The sequence below is a fragment of the Bactrocera dorsalis genome, chromosome 4 (genome assembly GCF_023373825.1).
Source record: "Bactrocera dorsalis isolate Fly_Bdor chromosome 4, ASM2337382v1, whole genome shotgun sequence".
NCBI lineage: Eukaryota > Metazoa > Arthropoda > Insecta > Diptera > Tephritidae > Bactrocera > Bactrocera dorsalis.
The window spans coordinates 3725699-3750565 of record NC_064306.1 but is presented as its reverse complement, the minus strand read 5'-3'; the positions used below and the strand labels follow the sequence as shown (position 1 = coordinate 3750565).

At 36.5% G+C, this 24867-nt stretch overlaps 3 protein-coding genes across 13 annotated transcripts; 1 reads left to right on the top strand and 2 right to left on the bottom strand.

Annotated features, from left to right (window-relative positions):
• Nucleotides 1-82: 82 nt before the first annotated feature.
• LOC105232223 (apoptosis-inducing factor 3) lies at nucleotides 83-17002 on the bottom strand. Of its 10 annotated transcripts, XR_007422699.1 has the most exons (6): nucleotides 15958-16497; nucleotides 14242-14423; nucleotides 13963-14126; nucleotides 11409-12316; nucleotides 9444-11305; nucleotides 8301-9381 (listed from the first exon to the last, which is right to left on the bottom strand). XR_007422699.1 is itself a non-coding variant. In XM_049455888.1 (5 exons), coding segments are annotated over exons 1-5 (1983 nt in total). In that variant the 5' UTR covers nucleotides 7999-8519; the 3' UTR covers nucleotides 83-304. The 10 variants fall into 10 exon arrangements, 8 of the variants coding, with proteins under 8 accessions (XP_049311845.1, XP_049311846.1, XP_049311849.1 ...); XM_049455888.1 differs by lacking the exons at nucleotides 9444-11305; nucleotides 11409-12316; nucleotides 13963-14126; nucleotides 14242-14423; nucleotides 15958-16497 and adding exons at nucleotides 83-1063; nucleotides 1191-2098; nucleotides 4841-5016; nucleotides 5127-5264 and having other exon boundaries at nucleotides 7997-8519; XM_049455889.1 differs by lacking the exons at nucleotides 8301-9381; nucleotides 9444-11305; nucleotides 11409-12316; ... (1 more) ...; nucleotides 14242-14423; nucleotides 15958-16497 and adding exons at nucleotides 83-1063; nucleotides 1191-2098; nucleotides 4841-5016; nucleotides 5127-5264; nucleotides 7061-7210.
• Nucleotides 17003-19985: 2983 nt separating this feature from the next.
• Nucleotides 19986-23496, bottom strand: LOC105232018 (serine/threonine-protein kinase Pink1, mitochondrial). 2 transcript variants are annotated; one of them, XM_011213578.4, is made up of 7 exons: nucleotides 23434-23496; nucleotides 23063-23346; nucleotides 22824-22974; nucleotides 22423-22728; nucleotides 21513-22349; nucleotides 20438-21448; nucleotides 19986-20375 (listed from the first exon to the last, which is right to left on the bottom strand). In XM_011213578.4, exons 4-7 carry the CDS (start codon nucleotides 22561-22563, stop codon nucleotides 20181-20183), a joined length of 2184 nt encoding a protein of 727 aa, XP_011211880.2. In that variant the 5' UTR covers nucleotides 22564-22728; nucleotides 22824-22974; nucleotides 23063-23346; nucleotides 23434-23496; the 3' UTR covers nucleotides 19986-20180. The 2 variants fall into 2 exon arrangements, with proteins under 2 accessions (XP_011211880.2, XP_011211879.2); XM_011213577.4 differs by lacking the exon at nucleotides 23434-23496 and having other exon boundaries at nucleotides 22423-22725; nucleotides 23063-23361.
• A 30-nt stretch (nucleotides 23497-23526) lies between these two features.
• LOC105232017 (uncharacterized) lies at nucleotides 23527-24804 on the top strand. The gene is made up of 2 exons (XM_011213576.4): nucleotides 23527-23695; nucleotides 23759-24804. The coding sequence occupies exons 1-2, from the start codon at nucleotides 23668-23670 to the stop codon at nucleotides 24685-24687; spliced, it is 957 nt and encodes a 318-aa protein (XP_011211878.2). The 5' UTR covers nucleotides 23527-23667; the 3' UTR covers nucleotides 24688-24804.
• The last annotated feature ends 63 nt before the right edge of the window (nucleotides 24805-24867 follow it).

Below are 24867 nucleotides of genomic sequence, written 5' to 3'. Positions count from 1 at the left end.
CTTATTTAACTCAACAGTGATTGTATACATATGTACATATGTATGTACATAGCTCAAGGGTCTCTACCCAAATACAACGATATTTTCACTATTATTATTTATTTCAAGTTTATTATTTCCAATATCCTGAGCAAAATAGTATATAAATATGTATATATGTATGTGTATAAAGCTGGGAGTGTTTTTCGTGTCTACATTTAATTATTAATGATTCTTCAATTATATTTATTTTTTGTTTGTAATACTTCATTTTTATAATAACGTATGTTTCTATTTCTTATAAAAACCGCGCAGCAAACGTCCTTCAGCATTCACAGGGTGTCCGCGACTTTTTCTCATCCAACCAATGCGTCCAGTTCAAGTGATTCTCACCGTTCTCGATATGTGAGCGATGCAAACGCTTGCCCTGGCTAAGCAGCTCGGCGAATTGCGCCGCTACCGGATCGTGACCAATTGTCAGAACTGCCACCACATTGCCATAGTTATCAAGATAGTAAGCAACGAACTTGAAGTTCTCCAAATCACCCTTAATCAGCACGTCGGAAAAGTGACCATGACCAGCATAACGTATTCCCTTACCGAAAATAAGTGAAAAGAAGAAAGGCACTGCGCGTAGATCCTGAATATTGCCGGCCATATTGAGTCCCGCCACACGTCCATGATATTGTGCCAATTGTATGTGACTAACGCTTTCGCGTTGATTCGCATTCGCAAAAACTGGTGCATTGGCAATGTCACCGCCGGCATAGACATCAATCACGTTGGTCATCAGATGCATATCGGTGTTGATGGAACCATTGCGATTAACGTGAATACCGGAGTTTTCCAAGAAACCAGTATTATAAACCGAACCAGTGCCCAGAACGACGACATCGCAATCGAATTTGTTACCGTTATTTAGTTCTACTTGGTTGACAAAACCTTCGGCATTACCGTATAACTCGGAGAGTTGACTTTGATTTTTCATAATGATACCTTTTTCACGATACAGATCGTAGAAAAGTTTTCCGACGGCATCGCCGAATAAGGCAAATGGATAATCACTAGTAAATATCACAGTGACCTGTAGAGAAGAGAGCGGTAATTAATTTTATAATAAAAAGCGCATGATAAAATTCTCCACACATATTGATAAAGAACTTTTGACTGCTCTAGTAGTTAACCAACGGTATACGATCCTAATTACTCACCGATTTTGCTTTGTTGACCAGCGCTGCAGCCACTTCCATTGCAATAAAGCTTCCACCCACGCAGACCACATTTGTCTCCGGTGTTACTGCTGCCAATATTGCTTTGGAGTCATCATAGTCACGCAAAGTGAAGACGTTTTTCAAATCGACTCCCGGTACATGCGGTTTTCTGGGAGTCAAACCGGTAGCGATAAAGAGTTGATCATATTTGATCGAGTCGTTATTGGAGCATTGCACAGTTTTAGCCACGGTATCAACCTTAGTCGCCTCTACACCAATTAGCGTCTCAATGCCGTATTGTGCATAGAAGTCCGCAGTGCGATATTCCAACGAATTAATGGGTATTCCTAGGCCTTTGGAGAGCTTTATGCGATCATAAGGCAAATACGGTTCACGACACAACATAACGATGCGTCCGCTAAAGCCCTCTTGGCGCAAGGCCTCCACGCACGTGGCACCTGCTGGACCACCACCAATAACGACGACGCATTGCTGGTTAGACTTATCACGCTTCACCATATCCTTGAGGCGCTTGTTCTTCTCCAAGTCGGTGCGCTTAGCACGCAGTTTTATTTTGCCATCATTTTCCACGCGCACCATAAAACAGGGCAACGCGTCCAAGCCCGGAAAGTCTTCAATATCGCCGGTGCGCGTATTGAAAGTGGCACCATGCCAAGGGCAACGTACGCGTCCATGACCCAAAGCGCCGGTATGCAGTGGTGCGCCATAATGCGGACACTTATTACCAACCGCTGTTATCTCACCGTCCTGCTTTACCACCAACACTTTAGTGTCTGCATCGAAGTTGAACGCTTTCATTTCATTATCCTTCAGATCTTCGATGTTGCAGACCTCCACAGCGCTCGTGTATTCCGACATGTTGTCTTGGGTTGTAGACTGATAAGTGCCTGAAGTGAAATAAGTTAAAAAAAAAGTAAAAAAAAGTAAAAAAATAAATAAAAAAATGACATGTTGTTGTTTTAGCAGATACCTAGTCGCCCATTCGGATGGTAGGGATTCGCATATAAATAGATGCCCTAGCAGAGGTTGAATAACAATATGTGTAGAGCTGTAAGACACAGTGCTTGTAGTGTAGGAGAGTAAGTACCATCAAAAAGGAAGGAAAGCAACTGCATATGTACTATGTAAGGACTAGTAGGTCTATGGATACCGTGATAGCCAACCAGTATAAACTAACCCATGTATGTACTTATATCGGTTCGAGCAACTACCTTTCGTATGAAACTACTCCAATTAGTTCTTTGGATTATTTAGCTAACGAACACAGCTATGATTGCCAAACAAAAAATAATGCATATACAACAAATTTCATATTAAAATCACACCTAACACCGACCGAATCGCAACATAACATATACTTATGTACATACATGAATAAAAACATAAGTATATGTACATATATAAGTTCAAAGCACTAAAAGAGTAATGTTTTGCAAATCAGCAGCGGCGCTCATTGTAACCAAATTATTTGCTACAAATTTTAATGGAAACACGTGAAAGAAACGCTAATTATCGGCTAATGTTTACAAATTGCACAAATCAGACACATACTCGTATACATAGCACACATATAAATCGAAAACCCTGGAATAAGTATGTAGATGTTTCCATATTTTCTCAGCGATTTTCAACATTTATTTTCTATTGTATATACTATTTAAGTTCTAATTAATATTTATATATTTATTTTTTGTTTACTATTTCAAATTTATGCACATTTTAATTTAATTTTGTTTAATTTCTACATTTTGCAACACTGCACAAATGCCGACGACCGGTTGTATAACTCATACGCCCCTACCGGCTGATCGTAACACCTGCCAACCGGCTAATTTCGATTTCCATTCCGCGGCCGCTATTCACGTTTGTGTAACCTTGGACGAAACGAAACACAAAACCAAAAAGGCTAAAATTAAAAATTAATTACGCGTACTTGTTAGCGATAAAGCAGAGCCAACATTAGGCAATTCGACAATTGTTTTATCGTGATATGTTAAGCGTTTCTATTCTTCGATTCTTTGCGTTTTTGTGTTTGTTTTTATAACGCTTTTATTACGAGTAGCTACACTTGCATACATACATATATGTATATATTTATGTTTGTACCTTCTTTAGTCCGTATGTAACTCTTCTTACAATGGTTATGTTGAAAACTACTGAAAATGCGATAACTCACTGAATAAATACGCCACAAGCATTAAACTTCACAATTAAGATGGTAGGGAGGTAGCTTTATAAGAGCAGGTGTAAAAATTGGACAATGGACGTGGCACAGCGCACCTTTAGGTAAAAATTCTATATCTCAGAAACTGCCCGACCAAATTGATTTTTGAGGTTATCCAGTCACTATAACAAAACGGGCAACAATCACGTATACTTCCCATATACTATACAACATGTAACACAACTTTAAATACTATCTAACTCTATCACTTCCTTTATGCAAATTAAACTTCAATGAATAAATCGGGAAATACACCAGGAGTGGCTATATAAGAAAATATACATATATTATACTAAAAACCCGAGCTTATCACACTTTTCTCAGAATAACACCAGTATTTCTCAGACAATATTACTGTCAGTTTATTTTAAGATTTCTTTCACTTTTTACTTCGAAACGCTTTAGAAGCGTGAGCCTCACTTGCCTTTGTAATAACTTGCCAATTTTTATTTTAACTGCAAATGCGTACAAGCGACATTCACAACAGACTGACATTAGAATAATGCCGTTACCGGAATGACTGGAGAAAGAAAGTTGACAGCGGTCATCAATTTCTTTAGCAATTTTCGGTTTGTTTATAGTTTTCCTGTGCATTAGGTTTGCCACTTTGGATCGTAAACTAAATACTTTTGCTTCTTGAAGTCACAAAATGTGAAAGGAGCGTGTTGACCATTATTGTTTACTTAATTAGTCCACATTAATTGTCTTAAACTGATATTTATTTACGCACTATTATCGGCACGCAATCTCAATTTTTCGTTGTAATAAGTATACACACACATATACATATTTTCGGTACATAAAAAAAAATAAACGGACCTTACCGCTTAATGTCCTTACTGTTTTCGTGTGCTTTCAGAAGTTTTTACGATATTTTTTTTGGGGGGTTTTGTACTCACAAACACGCACTATTTCGATTTAATTGACACGCATATAGCAAATTATGAAAATGTTCTTATTGTGTTGACAAATTATTTATTGAGTATTATGATTCATTATTTTTTTATTATTATTTTTTGTTTTGAGAAGATTGAGCGAGATTGCCGCAATAAAGGAAAATTTAGTTTTAAGTTTAGGGGTGTGTTGTACGTTAGAATTTTCACTATTACGACACCGAGTGCAAAATGGACGTATTGGAAATACTTTCTTGCTAGTGACAAATATTTAATCGAAACTATTTGATATCCCTGTTTCCACAGGGTTTAATTATTTGATATCCCATATCTTACTCTTCTCTTAAATAAAGTCCTAATGCAGCGACATCGACCGGTCAACACGTTTTCGTTTTGAAACTCATAATTTTCGCTTCATACACCACATATGTATAATAACTCTTTAAACTTGCACGTAATTAGTCATTTTAACCACACCCAGGTAACTAATAGTCAAATTTTCTTTTACTCACCGTCCTGCGGTTTAGCAGCTGCATCCTGAATCCCTTTCGAAGTTGTGGTTGAATATTCTTTACAATTTGCTGAGCCCATTCTAACAGCTGTTGATGTTCCACTTGTTGATTTAAGATTTGTATACAACGTATGTATTTGTTGTTGTTCACGCGTTTTGTTTGTTGACTGGCAAAACCTGTTGAATGTTCAACATGTTAAGAATTATGCAAAAGAAAAATCGTAATAAAAGAAATATTACACAAATCAAAACCGAAAATACCAAATGTATGCTGTTGACTGACCAACCTTCGGTTAGACGTTGACCTTATGTTGTAGTGATTGTTTAGCTGACTTCTAAAGATTGTCAGAAGTTTCTGTTGTTTTTGTTGCTGCACTAATAATTGTGTCGATAGAATGCTGACACAGTGGCGTGCTAATGAATTCCTGCCATGCGTATGAGAGAAGCCCGCAGATGTTAAGGGTTTGCGTTGAGTTGAGAACATAAAGAGAAAGGAGAACAGAGTAAATTATTGCAAAAAAGATAAAACATACTTCAATCCCTACAAATACAATATTTATACATCGAACAGGGTATATTAAGCTTTCTGCGAAGTTGGTAATACCCAGAGAGAAAAGTCGGATGTCCTATAATATTTATGTATTATACATATACATATATGTATGTATGTACATATACATATGAGTCGATTGATTCTTGTCCATCTGTCTGTCTTTAGATACGCGAACTAGTCGCCCTATTTCTGAGATATGGGTCTGAAATTTTGCATACGTCTTTTTCTCCACAAGTAGCTGCTCATTTGTTGGAATCGTCAATATCGGACCACTATATTATATGTGTAGCTGCCACACAAACAGAACGGTCGGAATCAAGTTCTTTCTTTACGAATTTTGATATAGTAGCAGATATTCTACAATATCTGAAGATATTTTCCTGATCGGATGACTATATCATGAAGCTGTCATACAAACTGAACGATCAAAATAAAGTTCTTGTATGGAAACTTTGTTATTTGTGATTAGCATTCCAGATAGCAGGTGGGTGAAACCGAAGTAAACATTTTTTAGTACTTTTTTGAGTTTTATTAAGCACTTTATGTCTGTGTAATGTTTTCAAAAATTGTGAAGGGCAATTTAACGTACTTATTTATGTGAAACATCATAGAAATTATTTTACAGAATCTTCATAAATTATTTACATTAAATATATAATAACATCATTGGGCATGACATTGCGGTTAGGCGCACATATGTATGTATGTATATATAGTAAGTATATGTATGTATTCTATACATATTTCTTATTAAATCCAACACATGAAACACGCGACGCAGTAGTTGCGAACAGGTTTCTCCTAAAGGCTGTCATTCACTTTTTATTATTATTGCCATTGTTTATTATTACACACACATATCTACATATCGCAAACTAACAGCAAAAGAGTCACAACTCAAACATTTTCGAAATTCATTCTTTGAAATATTGTATATCAATTCGTAATACACTAATCTACGTACTCAAGAAATTTCATCGTTATCACTATCTTACATAACTTGAAAATCACCGTTAGATCTACTTTTGTGTTAATTGCATCGTTTGCCTCGCTTGTGCACTTTCGTTGATAATACTATTTTTATATACTATTGCTGAAATAAATTGACAATTTTCTGCTGTATTCTGCAAAGTTGTGTCTTTTTACCGGAAAAGCAAGAAAGTAAGTTTAGTCAGCTGTATTATTTGAAATGTGTCACTTCCGATGAAATATTTGTGATTATCACTGTTAAAAATGTCTCTTAATTTCTTTGTTAAACTTCAAGATCAATCACATTTGAGTAAGAGGTCTTTAAAGTAGATATTCTATAGAACATTGTGAACAACAATTTGACTCTAAAATTTTAATAATTTTTACATGAACTATTTTTTGCACCTAATGAACAGTTGTCACTTTTCGAGTTGTGACTCTTTTTTAGTTAATGTGTGATATGCACCATATACTCGTACATATGTATGTAAATCTTTTTCACAAAATACCTCTGTGATTGTTATTTGGTTTATTACTTCGTTACACACACAGTTGCTTGAAATTATTACTACTTTTATTGCCGTTTTAATTAAAGTTTTGGTTTTTGTTTAATAAATAACGAGCTCTCGTAAAAATTTGTTTGTCGAGCATACATACATAAGTATATACAAATTTTTTTTTACATACAGAGGTACTTACATCCAGCTCGCGTGAATGTAAGTAGCAGAAATAAGCAATAAACTTTGCTAACTTACACGATCAACAGACTGATTTATACTAATGTTGCTCCGACTTGAACGTACCGACGATACTAATGGAGCGATTGAGCATAAGTATGTACAAGTATGAATAGTGTTAGGCAAATTGATTGAGCACTTTATTTTTTACTAGTTCTTCGATTTTTTTGTTGATAACTTTTAATAGAAATTAAAATTAGAAATTTTAAGTTGAAGGAGAAGTACAGCAAAGCATATGATATTTTTGTTCTTATTAAAAAAGTACAAACAGAAAATATCTTTTATTTTGGTCAACGCTGTTGAGAGCAAAAGTGCCGTTGATTGTTGACACGAGAACCAAAATATTACATACATATGTATGTATGTACATGCGAGGAGGCCCAGTAGCATTTAAGTTTTGTTTGCGATTGTATTAAAAGAGGCATTAGTAAACTGATATAAACAAATATATGTATATATAATATTCATATACAAATGCTTAAGTATTCAGGTAAAACCCCATTATTAATAACAAAAAAATAAAAGAAAAACAAGAAAAAACCTTATCTTCAGCTGCATCAAAGCTGCAATACCCTTCACAGGTGCATCTTTTTATAGAAAAAATAGATAAAAAATGATATTTATTCTAATTTTGAACGGTCGATTTATATGTAGTCCGATCTGAACAATTTGTTCGGAGATTATGCCGTTGATTTTGACAATAAGATTATCAGTTCAAATATCGTTAAGATTACTTGTTAAATAAAAAAGTTTTCTATACAAAAACTTGATTTTGATAGTTCAGTTTGTAAGGCAGCTATATGCTATATTGGTCCGATATCGGCGGTTCCGACAAATGAGCAAAATGGGAAGAAAAGGAAAACAATATATTTACATATGAATATTTAATTTTACTTACATTTTCGAAAATTTCGTAAAACAGTGTCAGCCGGTGAATATAGTAGCACAGTTTTTACTCTCACTTCCTACCGTCACTTTTTAACTGATGTCGTGAAAGCTATTTCAAATCGGCAATCAGCCAATTGCTTAGTGAATAATAGATGCTTAAATTTGTATATCAATGTATAAACGTCTGGTGATAAGCGAAACATTTTTTACACAAGTTTTGTTTGCCGCTGGTACACTCATATGTATGTATGTATGTAATTATAGTTCTATTAATGTGTTAGCGTTTTATTTCAAGTATTTTTTTTTGCAGTACATACGCACATATTTATGTATATGCTAACTCGGTCACGTTTGCTGATAAAACTGTACTGACAAATCTTTAAGGATCACTTAACTAGGTTGCGATTAAAGCACTGTTTAGCACTAATGAAAGAAAAATTGAAATGTGATTGCACAATAAATAATTTCGAAATTGTAAATTTTTATTATTTTAAGAGATATTGTCTTCTTCGTATATTTTTGTGATTGATTGCACTTTGAAATGCAATTACAAACAGCTGATTATTGGCGGTAACAGGGTTGCAAATTTGATAGTAAGCGTTGAGAATTGACAGCTACGTGCAGATTTCAGAGGGAAATTCGACCGGATATTTTATTGCTGTAAGGAAAGTTGATAAAGCAGTGTTTATTCATTTGAGATAAAATTTTTACTATTTTATTTCGTTTTGACAAATGTGTAAAAGCAAAATGTGTTTTATATTAGTTTCAATTTACTTACAATATAAAATACATATGCTTGCAAAACTCCAGAAAAGTATAAGAATATTTTACCAACGAACGCTACCACAGCAGTCGAGCGTACGTAACCGGAACGCACAAGAATTTTTGAGCACCCAAGCAGCAGCGGTCTACAAAATTATTTCAGGGAAGCGGAACAACATACATACATATATTTTAAGCAAGTACATGTGTACTTCATACATTCAGTAGTTGATTTATGAATCGTTCGGACTTCAGTGTATTGACGCAACTGCGGAGATATGAACTATGTGTTCGTGGAATGAAATTGTTAATAAGCACGAGTTGTTTTGTCGCCAGCAGCACTACATATTATTTAACTGGTGAGTACATAAATTTTAATCTTCATCAAAGTAATCAAAGAAGTTAAATTTGTAATTTTTCTGCAAATACCGATGTATTTTTCTTTTTTTTATACACATGCAAACGCTGTCACGGATTACGAGCATTTATTGCTAAGTCTTAATTATTGTTTATAATATTTTATTTATCTATAATTAAATACAAATAGTTAAGTAAAATTCTTTTGGACTTGATGGTGCTGATCCACAGCAGCGCGACCCTTAGACATTATTTTGTGGTGAGCTATTGGAGAATCTATAAAATTATTATCAGCATAATTAGTAATTAATAGGCGATTGGTGGTTTTTTGAACTTACCTCCAGGCTGTTGGATATACTGCCACCACTAATGTAGCGTCCATAGTAAAGGTTACATTCTGTTTGCGGCGATATCTAGGCTTATATACTTAGCAGGGCTCTGGTTCGAGATGTTATAGATCAGTTACTGCACAATGGTTGGACATTCAGCACTCAGCAGTGACAGTTCGTTCTCCTTACAATCATGATAAAGTTTGCTTGCCATTAAATTTTATAGGCAATCGCATCAGGATCGCAAATTAGACCTGTTCTTGGTTAATAATTCCAAGCACCACCGTAGGAGGTGCAAGATATCTGTAAGCCATGTTCTTTATCAACCAAACAGCCATCGAAATCGGAGAGCACCAACAAGTGTGTTCCTTGATGTGCCAATTTGCTGACAGGTTTTCTCAGTGTCACATTTACCTACTTTCCTGATAGACTAACTGCTAGTGATAAAATTAGAAAAATCGTACGCGGATAATAGGAAAATATTGAACGTTTGATCAACAGCAAAAAAATAAATTCAAATTCGTTGTGTTTGTTTAGTTGTGAATTTAGATAATTTTTGACAGCAAGTGTTGTCAGTGTTTCGGGATTTATATGTGGGAAAAATTTAGACCTGATGTTGTACTAAAAATGTATTAATGTTACGAATATTTTAATTTTATATTATTAAATATTAAATTAATATGTTTTTTGAAGTAGGTATTTACTGCCCTAATTTTTAAATTAATTTTCGTAAAAACGATATGTTACTGTGGGACAAAAGTATTAACGATACGCTATACAGGGAGAACCAAATTAATAAAAAATTAACCAATATACATATATCTTTCTATATAGATTTTTCGATTTCGTCTAAATTCGATACTTTTACTTAAAATATTACATAGCTAAGGAATCTCCACGTAAATACAAGGATATTTTCACTATTATTATTTATTTCAAGTTTATCATTTCCAATCTATTGAGTATTAAATATGAAGCTGGGAGTATTAATATCTGTTTAATTTTCTTTATTTATTTTTTTTTTTGTAAAACTTCATTTCTATTTATTTATTTTTTTATGTATTATTACCCGTATGTTTCTTAGTTTCTAACAAAACCCACGCCGAAAACGTTCAACATTTACTGCGTTACCGCGACTTTTTCTCTTCCAACTTATGCGTCCACTTCAAGTGATCCTCACCATTATCGATATGTGAGCGATGCAAACGCTTGCCCTGGCTAAGCAGTTCGGCGAATTGCGCTACTACCGGATCGTGACCAATTGACATAACTGCCACCACATTGTCATAGTTATCAAGATAGTAAACAACGAACTTGAAGTTCTCCAAATCACCTTTGATCAGCACGTCGGTATATGAACCATGTCCAGCATATCGTATACCCTGACCGAAAAGCATCGTAAAGAAGAATGGCACTGTGCGCAGATCCTCAATGGTGCCGGTCATATTGCGTGCCGCCACACGTCCATGATATTGTGCCAATTGTATGTGACTAACGCTATCGCGTTGATTTGCATTCGCTAAAACTGGTGCATTGGCAATGTCACCGCCGGCATAGACATCGATCACGTTTGTCATCAGATGCATATCGGTGTTAATGGAACCATCGCGATTTACGTGAATACCGGAGTTTTCCAAGAAACCAGTATTATAAATCGAACCAGTACCCAAAACGACGACATCGCAATCAATTTTGTCACCGTTCTTTACTCCAACTTGATTGACAAAACCTTCGGCATTACCGTATAACTCGGACAGTTTGCTTTGATTTTTCATTATAATACCTTTTTCACGATACAGATCGTAGAAAAGTTTTCCGACGGCATCGCCGAATAAGGCAAATGGATAATCACCAGTAAATATCACAGTGACCTGTAGAGAAGAGAGCGATTATTGAATGCATACTGAGTCCTTGTTAATAACCCTTTCGACAGCGGTAGTAGTTTACCAACGGTATACGTTCCCAATTACTCACCGATTTTACTTGATTAACCACCGCTGCAGCCACTTCCATTGCAATAAAGCTTCCACCCACGCAAACCAGATTTGTTTCCGGTGTTATTGCTGCCAATATTGCCTTTGAGTCTTGATAGTCACGCAATGTGAAGACGTTTTTCAAATCGACTCCCGGTACAGGCGGTTTTCTGGCACTCAAACCGGTAGCGATAAAGAGTTGATCATATTTGATCTTGTCGTTATTAGAGCATTGCACAGTTTTCGTGACAGTATCAACCTTCGTCGCCTCTACACCAAGTAGCGTCTCAATGCCGTATTCTGCATAGAAGTCTGCATTTCGATATTCCAACATATTCAAGGGGAGTTGCAAGGCCTTGGAGATCTTTATGCGATCATAAGGCAAAACCGGTTCGCGACACAACATAACGATGCGACCGCTAAAGCCCTCTTGGCGCAAGGTCTCCACGCACGTGGCAGATGCTGGACCGCCGCCAATAACGACTATACATTCCTGGTTAGACTTATCACGCTTCACCATATTTTTGAGGCGGTTGTTCTTCTTCAAATCGCTGCGCTTAGCACGAAGTTTTACTTTGCCATCATTTTCCACGCACACCTTAAAACAAGGCAACGCGTCCAAGCCCGGAAAGTCTTCAATATCACCGGTGCGCGTATTGAAAGCGGCGCCATGCCAAGGGCAACGTACGCGTCCCTGACCCAAAGCACCGGTATGCATTGGTGCGCCATAATGCGTACACTTATTACCAATCGCTGTTATCTCACCGTCCTGTTTTATCACCAACACTTCAGTCTCTGCATCGAAGTTGAACTTTTTCATTTCGTTCTCCTGCAGATCATCGACTTTGCAGACCTCTACGGCGCTCGTGTATTCCGACATGTCGTCTTCGGTTGTAGACTGATAAGTACCTGAAGTGAAAAAAAATTAAATTGGTTAACAAAAACAAAAAAAAAAGAAACCCTAAGTTGGTGTCTGTTTCCGGTGGGTTCCTTGCAAAGAGAACTTCACTCAAGAAGCTAAGTAGAAGTAAAGACAATATCGTTCCCATGACAGACCAGACTATAAGCATGTTTTCTTCAGTTACAAGTCAGTTGCATATAAATAGAAGCTAGGGAAAGTGTTGAATAACAAGATGTGTATAGCTGTAAGACACAGTGAGAGTAGTGTGGGAAAGTAAGTAAGGAGGTGTCTCTCCTAAACTTCGCAAAAAGCGTAAGCAATAAATATTATAAAAATCTCAAAACACTTTTATTCCCATGGTGGCTATTATCAAATGTCATAATATATTAATGCTATCAATTTTCGGTAGCAATAATAACATATAATGGTGACTGAGCATATTTGTCTTTTAGAATACTGCACAATTGCCGACAACCCGTCTGTGTAACTCATACGCCGCTACCGGCTAATGAGCTGATTTCCATACTGGCGACACAATTGGCGTGTTTCGTCACACCTGCCTTTTTAAATGAATCAACTTTGTTTGTTGAATGTGTGCTTGCGTTCATGAATGAAAATGTGGTTGTTGTTGTTGTTGTGTGTTTTACTATACACTTGGTCTTCGGCAATTCGGCTGGCATATTGACTCGTGACGCTGCTTATGCTATTTGAGCCGATTGTTGGTTTTGTCGAACAATGTTTGCAGAGTTTACGGGTGACATATTCACATATGTATATGTATATATGCCTACATATAAATATGTAAGTTTACTTTTGAATTATTTTTATGGGAATCTCATACGTTTATACATATGTATGTCAGTACATATAGAGCCGTGCACGTATGTTATTGCTGATAAGTGATTTGACTGCATGAAGGTACACATGAAAAGGTCCAAATTTCGTTTTTTCCATAACAAGCAATTGTCTACTAAAACAATATTCTCCCATGTCCACTACTTTGACAAATTGCTTTATTGATCCTTAGTACGTTTGCCATGGTTGTCATCAACAGGGGGGTCTCTCATTCGCGGCTGTTTGTACTTTTTTTATTGAGGCGTTTTTTACGTGGCGCACAACCTATAGAGGGGATGTTTAGCTCGCCTTCAAGCGGAGGTTCTTTGGCTACCCAGAGGGTACTTGATCAAGGACCGGAAGTCGTGAGCTGTTTGAGCCCTATGTCGACGTTACGAATTTTCGAGAGAAAGGTTCTGCGAAAGATTTATGCTCCGTTCGTCACGGCGAATATTGCATTTGATAGAACGCTGAGCTGTATGAGTTATACGACGACATTGACAAAGTTCAGCGAATTAAAAGACAGCGACTACGCTGGCTAGATCATGTCGTACGTATGGACGAAAACACTCCAGCTCTGAAAGTATTTGACGAAATACCCGCCGGGGGAAGCAGTGGAAGAGGAAGACCTCCACTCCGTTGAAAAGACCAGGTAGTGAAGGACCTGGCTTCGCTTGGAATCTCCAATTGGTATCAGCTTGCGAAAAGAAAAAAAACGACTGGCGCGCTATTGTTAACTCGGCTATAATCGCGTAAGCGGTGTCTACGCCAGTAAAAAAGAAGAAGAAGCTAACTAATAGTTAAATTTTGTCTTACTCACCATTTAGCGGCTTAGCAGCTACTTCCTCAACCGTTTCCACAGTTGGTTTTGAGTCTTTACAATTTACTGAGCCCATTCTAACAGCTCCACACTTCAATTTAAGACTTGTATACTATGTAAATTGTTGTTTTTGTTTACGCGGTTTGTTTGTTGACTGGCAAAACCTGTTGAATTTTCAACATATTGAGAATTTTGCAGCAGAAAAAACCGTAATAACATAAATTCATATTACACAAATCAAAACCGAAAATACCAAATGCATGCTGCTGACTGACTAACCTTCGCTTAAGCGTTGACCTTGTGTGTTAGCGATTGTTAGGATTGTCTTTACTCCAAAATCACTGACAGAATGCCTGACTGTTTAGCTTCGAAAAACTGGCAGAAGTTGCTGTTGTTTTTGTTGCTTGCTTACTTATAACTGTGTCAATAGATTGCTGGCTCTGCGGTGTGTTAATGAATTCCTGTACGAACAGAAAACTTTTATATTGAAATGCCGACGCTTATGAGAGAATCGCGTAAATATTAATGCTTCAGTTAGTGAGCGACGTGCCTCGCTAACGTAGTGACCACGTAGTTGTTCTATTTTGATTTGGGTTATGTTGCCATACCGACCGCAACACGGATCTTCAAAAGTGATTTCTACGTTGTCACCACGGAAGGTTGGTAGTTCGGTCACTAACTGCATCATAAGGATTGGTTGAGAGCAAGGAAAGCATAGGGACTCAGTGCAAGGAAGATGAAACATACTTTACTCTAACTATATTGGGTAGTCGAAAAAGTATTTTCGTATTTCTAATCAAACTGCATCTTTTTTTTTATATTTATAATGAACTATAATGAACCAAATATGTACCATTTTGGTTGAGCACTTTTTACTATCTTTCCGCTAGAGACATTATTCTAACGGCGTAAAACTTTTCTGGTTTCTTGGCGAAAAGCTGCGACAAGTAATTTTCACAGGCTTCTCTAGAAGCCAACTTTACTGCATTAAGGGATTACTGCATTGACCGAAACAAATAAAAGTCCGATGGTGCAAGGTCAGGGTTATATGGTGGATGGATCAAGACTTCTCAGCCAAGCTCTCCCAGTTTTGTCATGAAAGATGTGTGTAGTCTAGCGTTGTCCTGATGGAAGACGAAGGCCTTTCTGTTGATTAGTTCAGTTCTGGTCGTTTTTTCGACTGCTTGCTTCAATCTCATCAGCTGTTGACAGTAAAATGTAGAATCAATCGTTCGAACAGAAAATACGAAAAGACTTTTTCGACTACCCCTAACTTCGGCGGAAATTGACGCTTTTGTTTTGTATTTTTTATAATTTTTTTTATATTTGTTTTTTTTTTTTTTTGTAATGGCTTGTCCATATAATTCGATTAAAACGTCGTGAATGCGCGTCAAATATTTTCATATTAAAAACACACACTCACTCAACTCAATTTTATTGTTAAGCCATTAAAATGCTCCGTGGATATATGTATTAATTTATTATTATTATTATTACTTTTTAAGTATTATTAAGCACCTTTTGTGTGTCAAATGTTTCTGGAAATTGTGAAGGGTAACTTAACGATCGTATTTATGTGAAACGTCATAAAAACTGTTAAACGAAATCAACATAAATTATTTGCATTAAATATATTTATACATAATAACATAATTTGGCACGTTATTGCGGTTAGGCACACATACATATGTATATACATAATTGCATTGCTATACATGTTTCTTAGTAAAACCAACCCATGAAACACTTGGCGCAGTCTTTGAAGTCTGGCTTTCCCAAAGGTAGTCATTCACTATTTGAATATTTCGAGGAAATTGTTATTATTTTTGGGATTTTGTATTATTACTCATACTTATGTACATATGTATGTATGCATGTATTTTTGAAAAAAAACACACAGCTGCTTGAAATGATTACTACTTTTATTGTCATTTTAATTAAAACTCGCGTTTTTACTGAATTGTTAAAAAAAACCGACCTCGTTTATATACTTACATACTTACATACATCCAGTTCGCGCGAATGTAAGCAGCAGAAATAAGCAACCAACTTTGCTAACTTGCACGATCAACTGACTGATTTGTACTAAACTTGTTAACGTGCAGACCAATAATGATAGCCAACCACCATGTTGTGATGTTATTGGTTCGAGTTGCGGAAAAGAAGCATACAAAAGCACGTAAATTGTAAAAAAATCGTCAATGTTTGTTTCCGGTGAGTGCGTTTCGCTGAGAACTTAGACTAAGTAGCTAAGTAGGAGTGAAAATATTTCCGTTCCCACGTCAGACCTACTCTGCGATGAAATGCAAGATATCAAGTCTCACCTAAACTTCCTAAAAATCGTTGACGTGCTGATGGATGCTTCAGTTTGAATTAAACTGAACTGCCATCTGGCATTCCAGGGGACTAGTAGGTCTACGCATAGCGTGGCTGGCTGCCAGTATAACCCAACCAACAATCGTTTAATTACCGTTCGTATGACACTTTTCGTTCGGTCGTCGTTAGAAACGCACGCAACCAACGGCTCTGAGGCCCAAACAAAAGTAATAATGGATATACTTACAACAAATTGTATATAAAAATCACAAGCTGACTAAGCACTTTACGCTGCTAATGCTGGTCGAATTGTAGCATATGCATGAAAATAGATTCAAAAGCACTGAGAGAGTAATGTTATGCAAATCCGGCTGGACTCGCATAACTACATACATATGTATGTATAAACACCATTAAACTTCAACAATAATCAATATGAAAGTATTGACAGCGGCGTATTTGATTTGTGCTCATTGTAACCAAATTATTTGTTACAAATTTTAATGGAAAAAAGTGAAAGGTACGCTCATTATCTGCTAGTGCTAACAAATCACATATCACATATCACACATACATATAAATCGAAAACCCTTCAATACATGAACATACCAGACATATTTTGCTATTTTCTTTTAATAATTCACTTTTGAAGCACTCTTTGATTATTTCGCGTATATTGTCTAACGCGTACTGAAAGCTATTTAAAAAAAAACTAAGGGTTTATATACCCTACCAGTCGAGTGCTCAAATTGTTATTATCAGTTTTTCTTAGCAAATAAGGTAGTGATTGTGCATTTTTAACTTTATATGTTTACAATAATGACGTCACTATCCGAATTCAGTCAGTGAGAACTAGTTGATAATGTGACTTGTCGGCATGACTCTGTAAAAACAACTGACAGCTGTTCCCGATTATTCGAATTTCCCAAACTTTACCTTTGGTATACATACATATGTATATGGAGCAGCGAGCGTAGATCTCTATACATACTATGGGCAAAATATAGTAGGACTGTTTAATTTAAATGTCGCACGATAAGCCATTCGTCGTATAAAAAAACAGCAAGTACACTGCCAAGGTCATGTCGTCCGAATGGACGAAAACATTCTAGCTCTGAAAGTATTCGAAGCAGTAGACGCCGGGGAAAGCAGAGAAAGTGGGAGACCTCCACTCCATTGGAAGGACCAGGTGGAGAAGAACCTGGCTTCGCTTGGAATCTGCAATTGGCGCCACCTTGTGAAAAAAAGAAACGACTGGCGGGCTGTTATTAACTCGGCAATAACCGCGTTAGCGGTTTCTACGCCAGTAAGGAAGAAAAAGAAACAAGTGAAAGCACGATTGGTTCAAAACTCACTCAATTTTTATGAAAAACAGGGTCACGTTAATGTCTGCGAAACCATGGTTTTCGACTACCAGGATATCATGAAATATATTATTACTGGCAGCAAGGCTTGGATCTATACATACGACCCGGAAGTAGAAGAACAATTAGTCGAATATCGTGGTGTGTTGAAGCCGAAAAACAACGTAAAAACAGACCAATAATAGAGGTTATGTTGACAGTTTTCTTCGATTACGAGGTATGGAGGACTCCCGAATTCCTCCCGAACGGCCAAGCTGTCAACAAGGAATACTATTTGAGTGTTATGCGTCGTTTTCGCGAAGTTATACGTAAAATGAGGCTAACGTTATAGGTCGACCCATCACAATCGAGGAAAAGATAATTGCAGTGTAGCCTAAGTTAAAGTTTTTTTCTTGTTTATATTTTCAAATTAACTCGGCCTTTTTTTGCGATTTTCTAATTTACTACTGTTCTATTTAAGTTTTAATTATTATTTATATATTTGTTTCTACTATTCTAAATGTATGCACCTTTTTATTTAAATTTGTCTAATTTCTGTACTTTAGAACACTGCACAAATGCCGACGATCGGCTGTATAACTCATACGCCCCTACCGACTCAACGTAACACACAGTACGTTGAAATATAGAGCAGGTTCAGAGAGCAATATTTTTAGTCAATGTTAAAATAAGACAAAATTTTTTATTATTTCCTATGTTTGAAAATATAAGTATAAATATTATAAATTAAATACGTATATACATATAGATATGTCTATCTATCATATGCAATCATAATATCCTAAAAACTGTAATATATTCCAATAGTAATACATATACATATGTATGTAAATTGACACCATTCTGGCATACCTAAACGAAAGCGTTGTGCCAAAACGAACAAACGAACGGCCTTCGCGCTGGTGGGTGTGAAGGTCGTTGCTTTTATGAATCGGACAACTCTGCTTGTCGAAAGTGCGCTTGCGTTCGGGAATGAACATGTTTTTGTTGCATGGGCTTCGGCATTATTGCTTTGAAATAGTATATTAATTCGAATGTAATCAATTATGAATGCTTTCATAGTTATTCACAAAACGAATTTCATATGATACGTACATACATACTTATATGAAGGTATGACTGCATATAAAAGTAAAAAGAAGTATAAGCAAATAAGTTAACATACATACATACGTCTGTGATAACAATATATAGTCCTGAGCAAAATTTTTATTCAATGTTCAGCCAGAGAACATACAACAATGTTCTCTGCCAATGATATACGTTCTCTGCGTTCTCTGTTTGACAACTACATACGTGCAACTTGAGAGGGAAATTTTGGCGGATATTTCATTGCAGAGAGGAAAGTTGATAAAGCAGTGTTTATTCGTTTGAAATAAAATTTTTAGTATTTTAGTTCGTTTTGACAAATGTGTTAAGGCAAAGTATAAATATTAATTAGTTTAAATTTACTTGCAATATAAAATGTGCTTGCAAAACTCATAAAGTACAAGAATATTTCACAGGTTGCCGAAACTTAGGCAAGCGTAATCAGCCAACGCTACCGTGTTAAATTTCGGCAAGCGTACCAAACAAAGTCGGCCCGGAAAGCACAAGGATTTTTAAGCGACCAGGGAATGTTAACTCGCCAGTATTCTTCAAAATTATTTCTGGAACGTTTTCTGTTGCTACAATAACAACAACAACATACATAGTAAACAGTTGCACACAAAATCAAAAAATATTTATGTCCTGTTACAAACTGTCACCGTACATTCTGGATCGTTTGCACTTCAGCGTGATGACACGACTGCAGACATATGAAATATGTAAGTGTTCGTGGAATGAAATTTTTAATAAGCACGAGTTGTTTTGTCACCAGCAGCGCTGCACTCATCCAACATATTATTTAACTGGTGAGTACATACATTTTAATCTTCATCAAAGTAATCAAAGGAGTTTAGTTAAATTTGTAATTTTTCTGCAACTACGCATGTATTTTTCTCTTTATTTATAACATTGCAAGCGCTGCCGCGGATTAAAATTTTTATTGCTAAGTCTTAATTATTCTTTATGATATTTTATATATCTACAGTTAAATACATTTAGGTGAAATATTTCAGGGAAATCACAAATTTCGTCTGCTAAGAAAATGTACAATTTTCCAGTTACCAATATAATGTAAACAATTTTAGTGATTTCTAATATGTATATTTAAGTGCACATAAACAACGGTAAATCATATGATATTCATCGTTCATCACAAGTTATTCGTTTTTTCATTGCTAAAGGCTGTAGCGACTTGAAAGTTTTTCCTTACTAAACATACAAATAAAGATAGATAGATTAAATAGATAGATTAATAGATAGATTTTATAAATTTTTAATAGCAACAAAAGATACAAATAGAAAAATCTTTTTGGACTTGATGGTGATTAATTAGCATTATTATCAGCAACAGTAGTGCTAGATTCCGTTGATGCGTTCATTTGCAAGTGTAATATTAGTTTGTTATAGTGGTTAATTTTATGTTACAATTAATATATTGAAGTTGCTTGCTTAGGCTACTACCACATCTTGTATCCAATTCAGGGCGCCACGTATGCGTCGTAGCCGTGCACGCGCCAAAAAACTACATATCAATAAATATTCCACATAAGTGCGACGACCGCTCTCATTAAAACTAAGCTGATCCACAGCAGCGCGACCCTCACACATTACTTTCGTAGTGAGTGAAAGCAGCCATTGGAGAATCTGTAAAATTAATATCACCATAATTAGTAATTAGATGCGATTGTGTTTTTTTATGAACTCACCTCCGGGCTGTTGGGCATGCCACCAGCTTTAAGCCACTTAGACGGCGCCCATAGAAAAAGTTGCATTATGTTTGCCGCGATATCCGGGCTTACACGCTTAGCAGGGCTCGGATTCAGTATATTATAGATCAGTTGCTGCACAATCGCTGGGCATTCATCGTTCAGCGGTGGCAGATCATTCTCCTTATAATCACTATTGCGCAATGACAAAGTTTGCTCGCCATTAGCCAAGGCTAAACCGCCACTCGATGAGTAAAATGGATTGCGTTGGCCGAAAATTTCATAGGCAATCGCGCCACAAGCCCATAAGTCCGCTTTTGCATAGTTCAGCACAGCAAATGGGCCGGGTTGTTTGTTAATGATCTCAGGCGCCATCAGCGCGGCATTGCCGCCCTTGTCGATATCGTAGGAAGTGTAAGGTATCTGCAAGCCATGTACTTTATCAGCCAAACAGCAACCGAAGTCGGAGAGCACCAACACCGGCGGTGAATCATCATCATTCATTTCAATAAGTATATTGTCGGACTTAATATCACGATGCGCAATGCCATGTCGATTAATATGCGCCGTAGCTTCAAGCAATTGCGCCAACAGCAATAGTTTGGTACGGGCGCTCAGTTTGTGTGAATCCAGTAGCGCGCGCAAGCTGTAGTCGTAGCGTTTCATCAACAAATAAAGCGACATATTGCGTCCATAACCATGTGGATTGATGCGTTGCGGCTGCGCAACTGGGTAAAGTATATGGCCGTCGGGGAAGTTGCGTACCTCATCGCAGAAGAAGCCAAACATGCAGACTATATTTGGATGCGGCGGCAAAGTGAGTGTTTGATTTTGTAATAAGCGTTCCCACTCTTCCGAACCGTCATTCATGCGACGTGCACGTGCCGGCACGGTCTCCTTGTACATGGCGCGCAGAATGGAGAGTGCATTACTTTGTATGTCATAGTTGAACATCATTTTCAAAGCGAGCGGATAGCGATTTATACCCGCTAATGGCGCATCTATGGATTCCTGCAAACATAGAATTTTATTAGTGTTTTCAATCAAGCATAAAACTAAACAAATTTATACGTACGAGCCCTTGCATGCCACTACTAATTCCAGAGAAACCAGCATTTCTATCACTAATCAAATCGTTGTCTAATTTCTGCATATTTTCTTCTTCCAAGTCACTGGTGCGTCGTGCACTACGCTCGGCGACAAAAGCAGCAGCCGCGGAGTTCTGATTATACAATTCATTAAGATTATCCATAGAGCTGCCGAAATTGTGTACAAAACGTGACATATTCTGTATTGGAGACATCAATTCTGGATGGAAAGATTGTTGTTGAAGTGGTACAGCTGCGGTAGTGCGCGCCATAGCAGCTGCTGCTTCGGCGTCATGCGTTGCATCTAAGATAGGCGTTTCTATAGATGTAGAGTTACTACTTGCGTTTTTAAATGCTGCCGAATACACTACTGCAGCACAGCCTTTTGCAATAGCTGGTCCCACGTCCAATTTATCGATGCTGAAGTCACTATTAAGACTTTCGGATATCTCATCATAATTCCAAGATGCTTGTAGACGACCGGCGGCTTCGCGTATCTCCCAACACACACCCTCCAATTCGTCCTCTTTTGTTAGCACACCAGCGCCGGATGCTAAACTGACGCCGACCAGTGCAAAGAAAGGTGCAGAATCGCCATAGAAGAGTTTTTTAGTTGCTTGCGTGCGCAATTCTTGTGAATAATTGGTTGTGACACGATTTAAGATATTATCAATAAAAACTTTGCGCGCATGTTGGCCAACGCTTAAGAGGCCGGTACGTGGCAGCGACTTTGACGCGCCACTTGTAGCTGCATGTGTAATGCCTTGAAGCGCTCCTCTAGCCGGCAAAGGTTGAGCGGACGCAGTAACACTAACAGCGCCCGACTACACGCAATAAATATTTAAATAATGTTAATGAAGAAAACATTTAGTAGCATTCAATTCTAATATAACATACCCTTAAAGAGTTGGGTAAGCTCCGGCGCGTCTTCTCGCGGTTTTGTTCCAAAATGTTGAAGTGTATATCGCGTTTCCAGTAACTTTGTAGGAAGTAGCGACCATGTTTAACCAGTCGTAAGGTTAGTAGGCGCACAGACATCCTCGTCGCTTTCTAGTGATACGCCTATGCACTGTTAATTGTAATTGCAATGATACACCCACAAACACAGTAGCTGGTTTCGCACTTTTTCTCAGTTACTCGCTGCAATAACAGACGGCGCCGTAGATTTTTTCTTGTTTGTGTTTGTTGCTGTAATTGTAACTGCTGTGCAAAATATTTACGTCGCAAAACGCAGAAAGACAAGAAAAAACAAGCGTATTTTCGTAAAATATATATTATGTGAAATTTGGTATACTCACGTTTTACTTATATTCGCGAAAACTTCTGATATTTTTGTAACGTACACAGCAGCGTATTGCACACATTGAATATGATTGGCGTAGCAAGTGCTACTTTCTTACTTTTTTGCAATTATCTAACAATAGCAATATTTTCACGCTTGGCTACTTGCTAGATGGTAAAATAGATTTAATATTTTACAACAAAGCTTGTAAATAGCTGCACAACTTTTGTTTCGATTATTCATTAACTCTCTTACCATAAATTGTAGATAATTAAGCGAATTCTACTGGTTGTGCTTTGTTTATTTTGATTTTTCGCCTTTAATTTTGCTCTTGCAAATTGTATTCGAACAATCGTTTATTTTTCGATAATCGCTAAAAATAGCAGAAAAATATTGAAACAAACACGCAAAAAACAAGTTGATCAGCAGCGAAATTACCAATCACAATAGGGAATCAGCTGTTTCTATTTTGTTTACTATTAATTCACCATAAACTTTGGTCAAAAAGGAATTGTATTAATTTTGAAGCCAGTGTATCACTTCCGGTAAAGTGGAAATCAAATTTTATTATTCGCAGCAAACTAATATACAAATACATATGTACATATATCAGTAAATTTCATTACCTTTTTCTCTACTACTAAAGCCTGTATACAACGTGTAGAACTCGTTACTTTAGCGGCTGCATGTGAGTGCAAATTACGGTTGTTTTTCATAACGCCTCTACATATTATTTTTGGTTTTGTTAATACTTTTGTTAGTACTCGTACTCTTTAACAGTTTTTATTTATTATTGTACTTTGAACGTGCTTGTAATGTGTTAAACTTAAATTCTGTTTAATAATTATTGTGAGGGAAAAATGAATTCTTTTAGTCGTGCTTATCGGGGTATGTAAATATGTAAAAATTTATAACATTAACTATAAATGGTGATTTTAATTTAAACAATAGATCCCAAATCACCACTTACTCCGCTTACACCGCTTACTGAGCATACTGCGTTCAATTTTCATTTAAGTGGTGACACGCTGCAATCTTTTCTAAATGTTATAGAAGCTGAACGCACTAAAGAAACGCCTAAATCTTCGCCAGCTGGATTGGCAAGTGGTACAAAATACGTGAATGCGAACAAATATATGAAACGTCAGCCGGCAAATTTAAACGCACATATTTTATCTGACACTACAAATAAATCAAGAAAACTTTCACCGAGATTCATTTCAAAGAAATCTGATGTTGACGACAAAAAAATTTTGAAAGAATCAAATAATGATCTTAATAACAATAAAATTAGTTCGAAGTACTCATCAACAAGCATTTCTTCCAGCTCCTCACGTGGGTCTTTTAAATGCAATGAATCCTCATATAAAGAAACTGACACCATTCCATCCTCAAAATTCAAATTAAGTCCGAGCGCTACGTCTACTTTTAATTATTATAGTGTATCCAGTAGCCAAAGTTCTGCACATAGCTCTAGCGGTTCAATTAATTCAAATAATTCAAGTACAACCCCAAATTCTTTCAATTATAATGGAGGTGCACGCCATCATAAGCCACCGAAACTTGTCCTCAATGATGCAAATGTTACTGAGACTGACTCCACTATGTCAACTGTCTTCAACTGGGTGTGGAATTGCCTGTCACCTATGAAGAATCCATCTATTTATGAATTGCTGGCACGCGTTGATATGCAAAAATATTGGGAAATTTTTGAGAAAGAAGAAATAATAGATTTGGATGTATTTTCAACTTTAACTATGGCGGATTTGGCAGCAATTGGCATTAAAGATACTAACGACTGTGTCAAAATATTAAAATCTGTTGGATGGGCACTCGATTTTCTGTCAGGGTTATTAAATTTTAAAAGGCCTGAAAAGTAAATTTGTAGTTGCAAACAATTTTGTTAATAATTTTATGTTTAATGTTTGTGTTTGTATAGATGTTTAATTTTGTGAAATGTATTGACTACAAAGAATAAACTTGACTACGAAGAAAATAATGTATTTATATATTTATTTTTATAACAATCATATTTGAATATTGGATTCTATATAAACCAT

Excerpts from the sequence above, each read along its gene's own strand:
- LOC105232223 (XM_049455887.1), bottom strand. Across the intron at positions 2,099-4,840 it reads AGCTGCTAAACCGCAGGACG|GCACTTATCAGTCTACAACC; the intron begins GTGAGTAAAAGA and ends ATTTCACTTCAG. Across the intron at positions 1,064-1,190 it reads TGGTCAACAAAGCAAAATCG|GTCACTGTGATATTTACTAG; the intron begins GTGAGTAATTAG and ends TCTTCTCTACAG.
- LOC105232018 (XM_011213578.4), bottom strand. The coding sequence starts at position 22,563 with ATGTCTGTGCGCCTACTAACCTTACGACTGGTTAAACATGGTCGCTAC. Across the intron at positions 22,350-22,422 it reads GCTTACCCAACTCTTTAAGG|TCGGGCGCTGTTAGTGTTAC; the intron begins GTATGTTATATT and ends TATTGCGTGTAG. Across the intron at positions 20,376-20,437 it reads GCATGCCCAACAGCCCGGAG|ATTCTCCAATGGCTGCTTTC; the intron begins GTGAGTTCATAA and ends TTAATTTTACAG.
- LOC105232017 (XM_011213576.4), top strand. The coding sequence starts at position 23,668 with ATGAATTCTTTTAGTCGTGCTTATCGGG. Across the intron at positions 23,696-23,758 it reads TTTTAGTCGTGCTTATCGGG|ATCCCAAATCACCACTTACT; the intron begins GTATGTAAATAT and ends TTTAAACAATAG.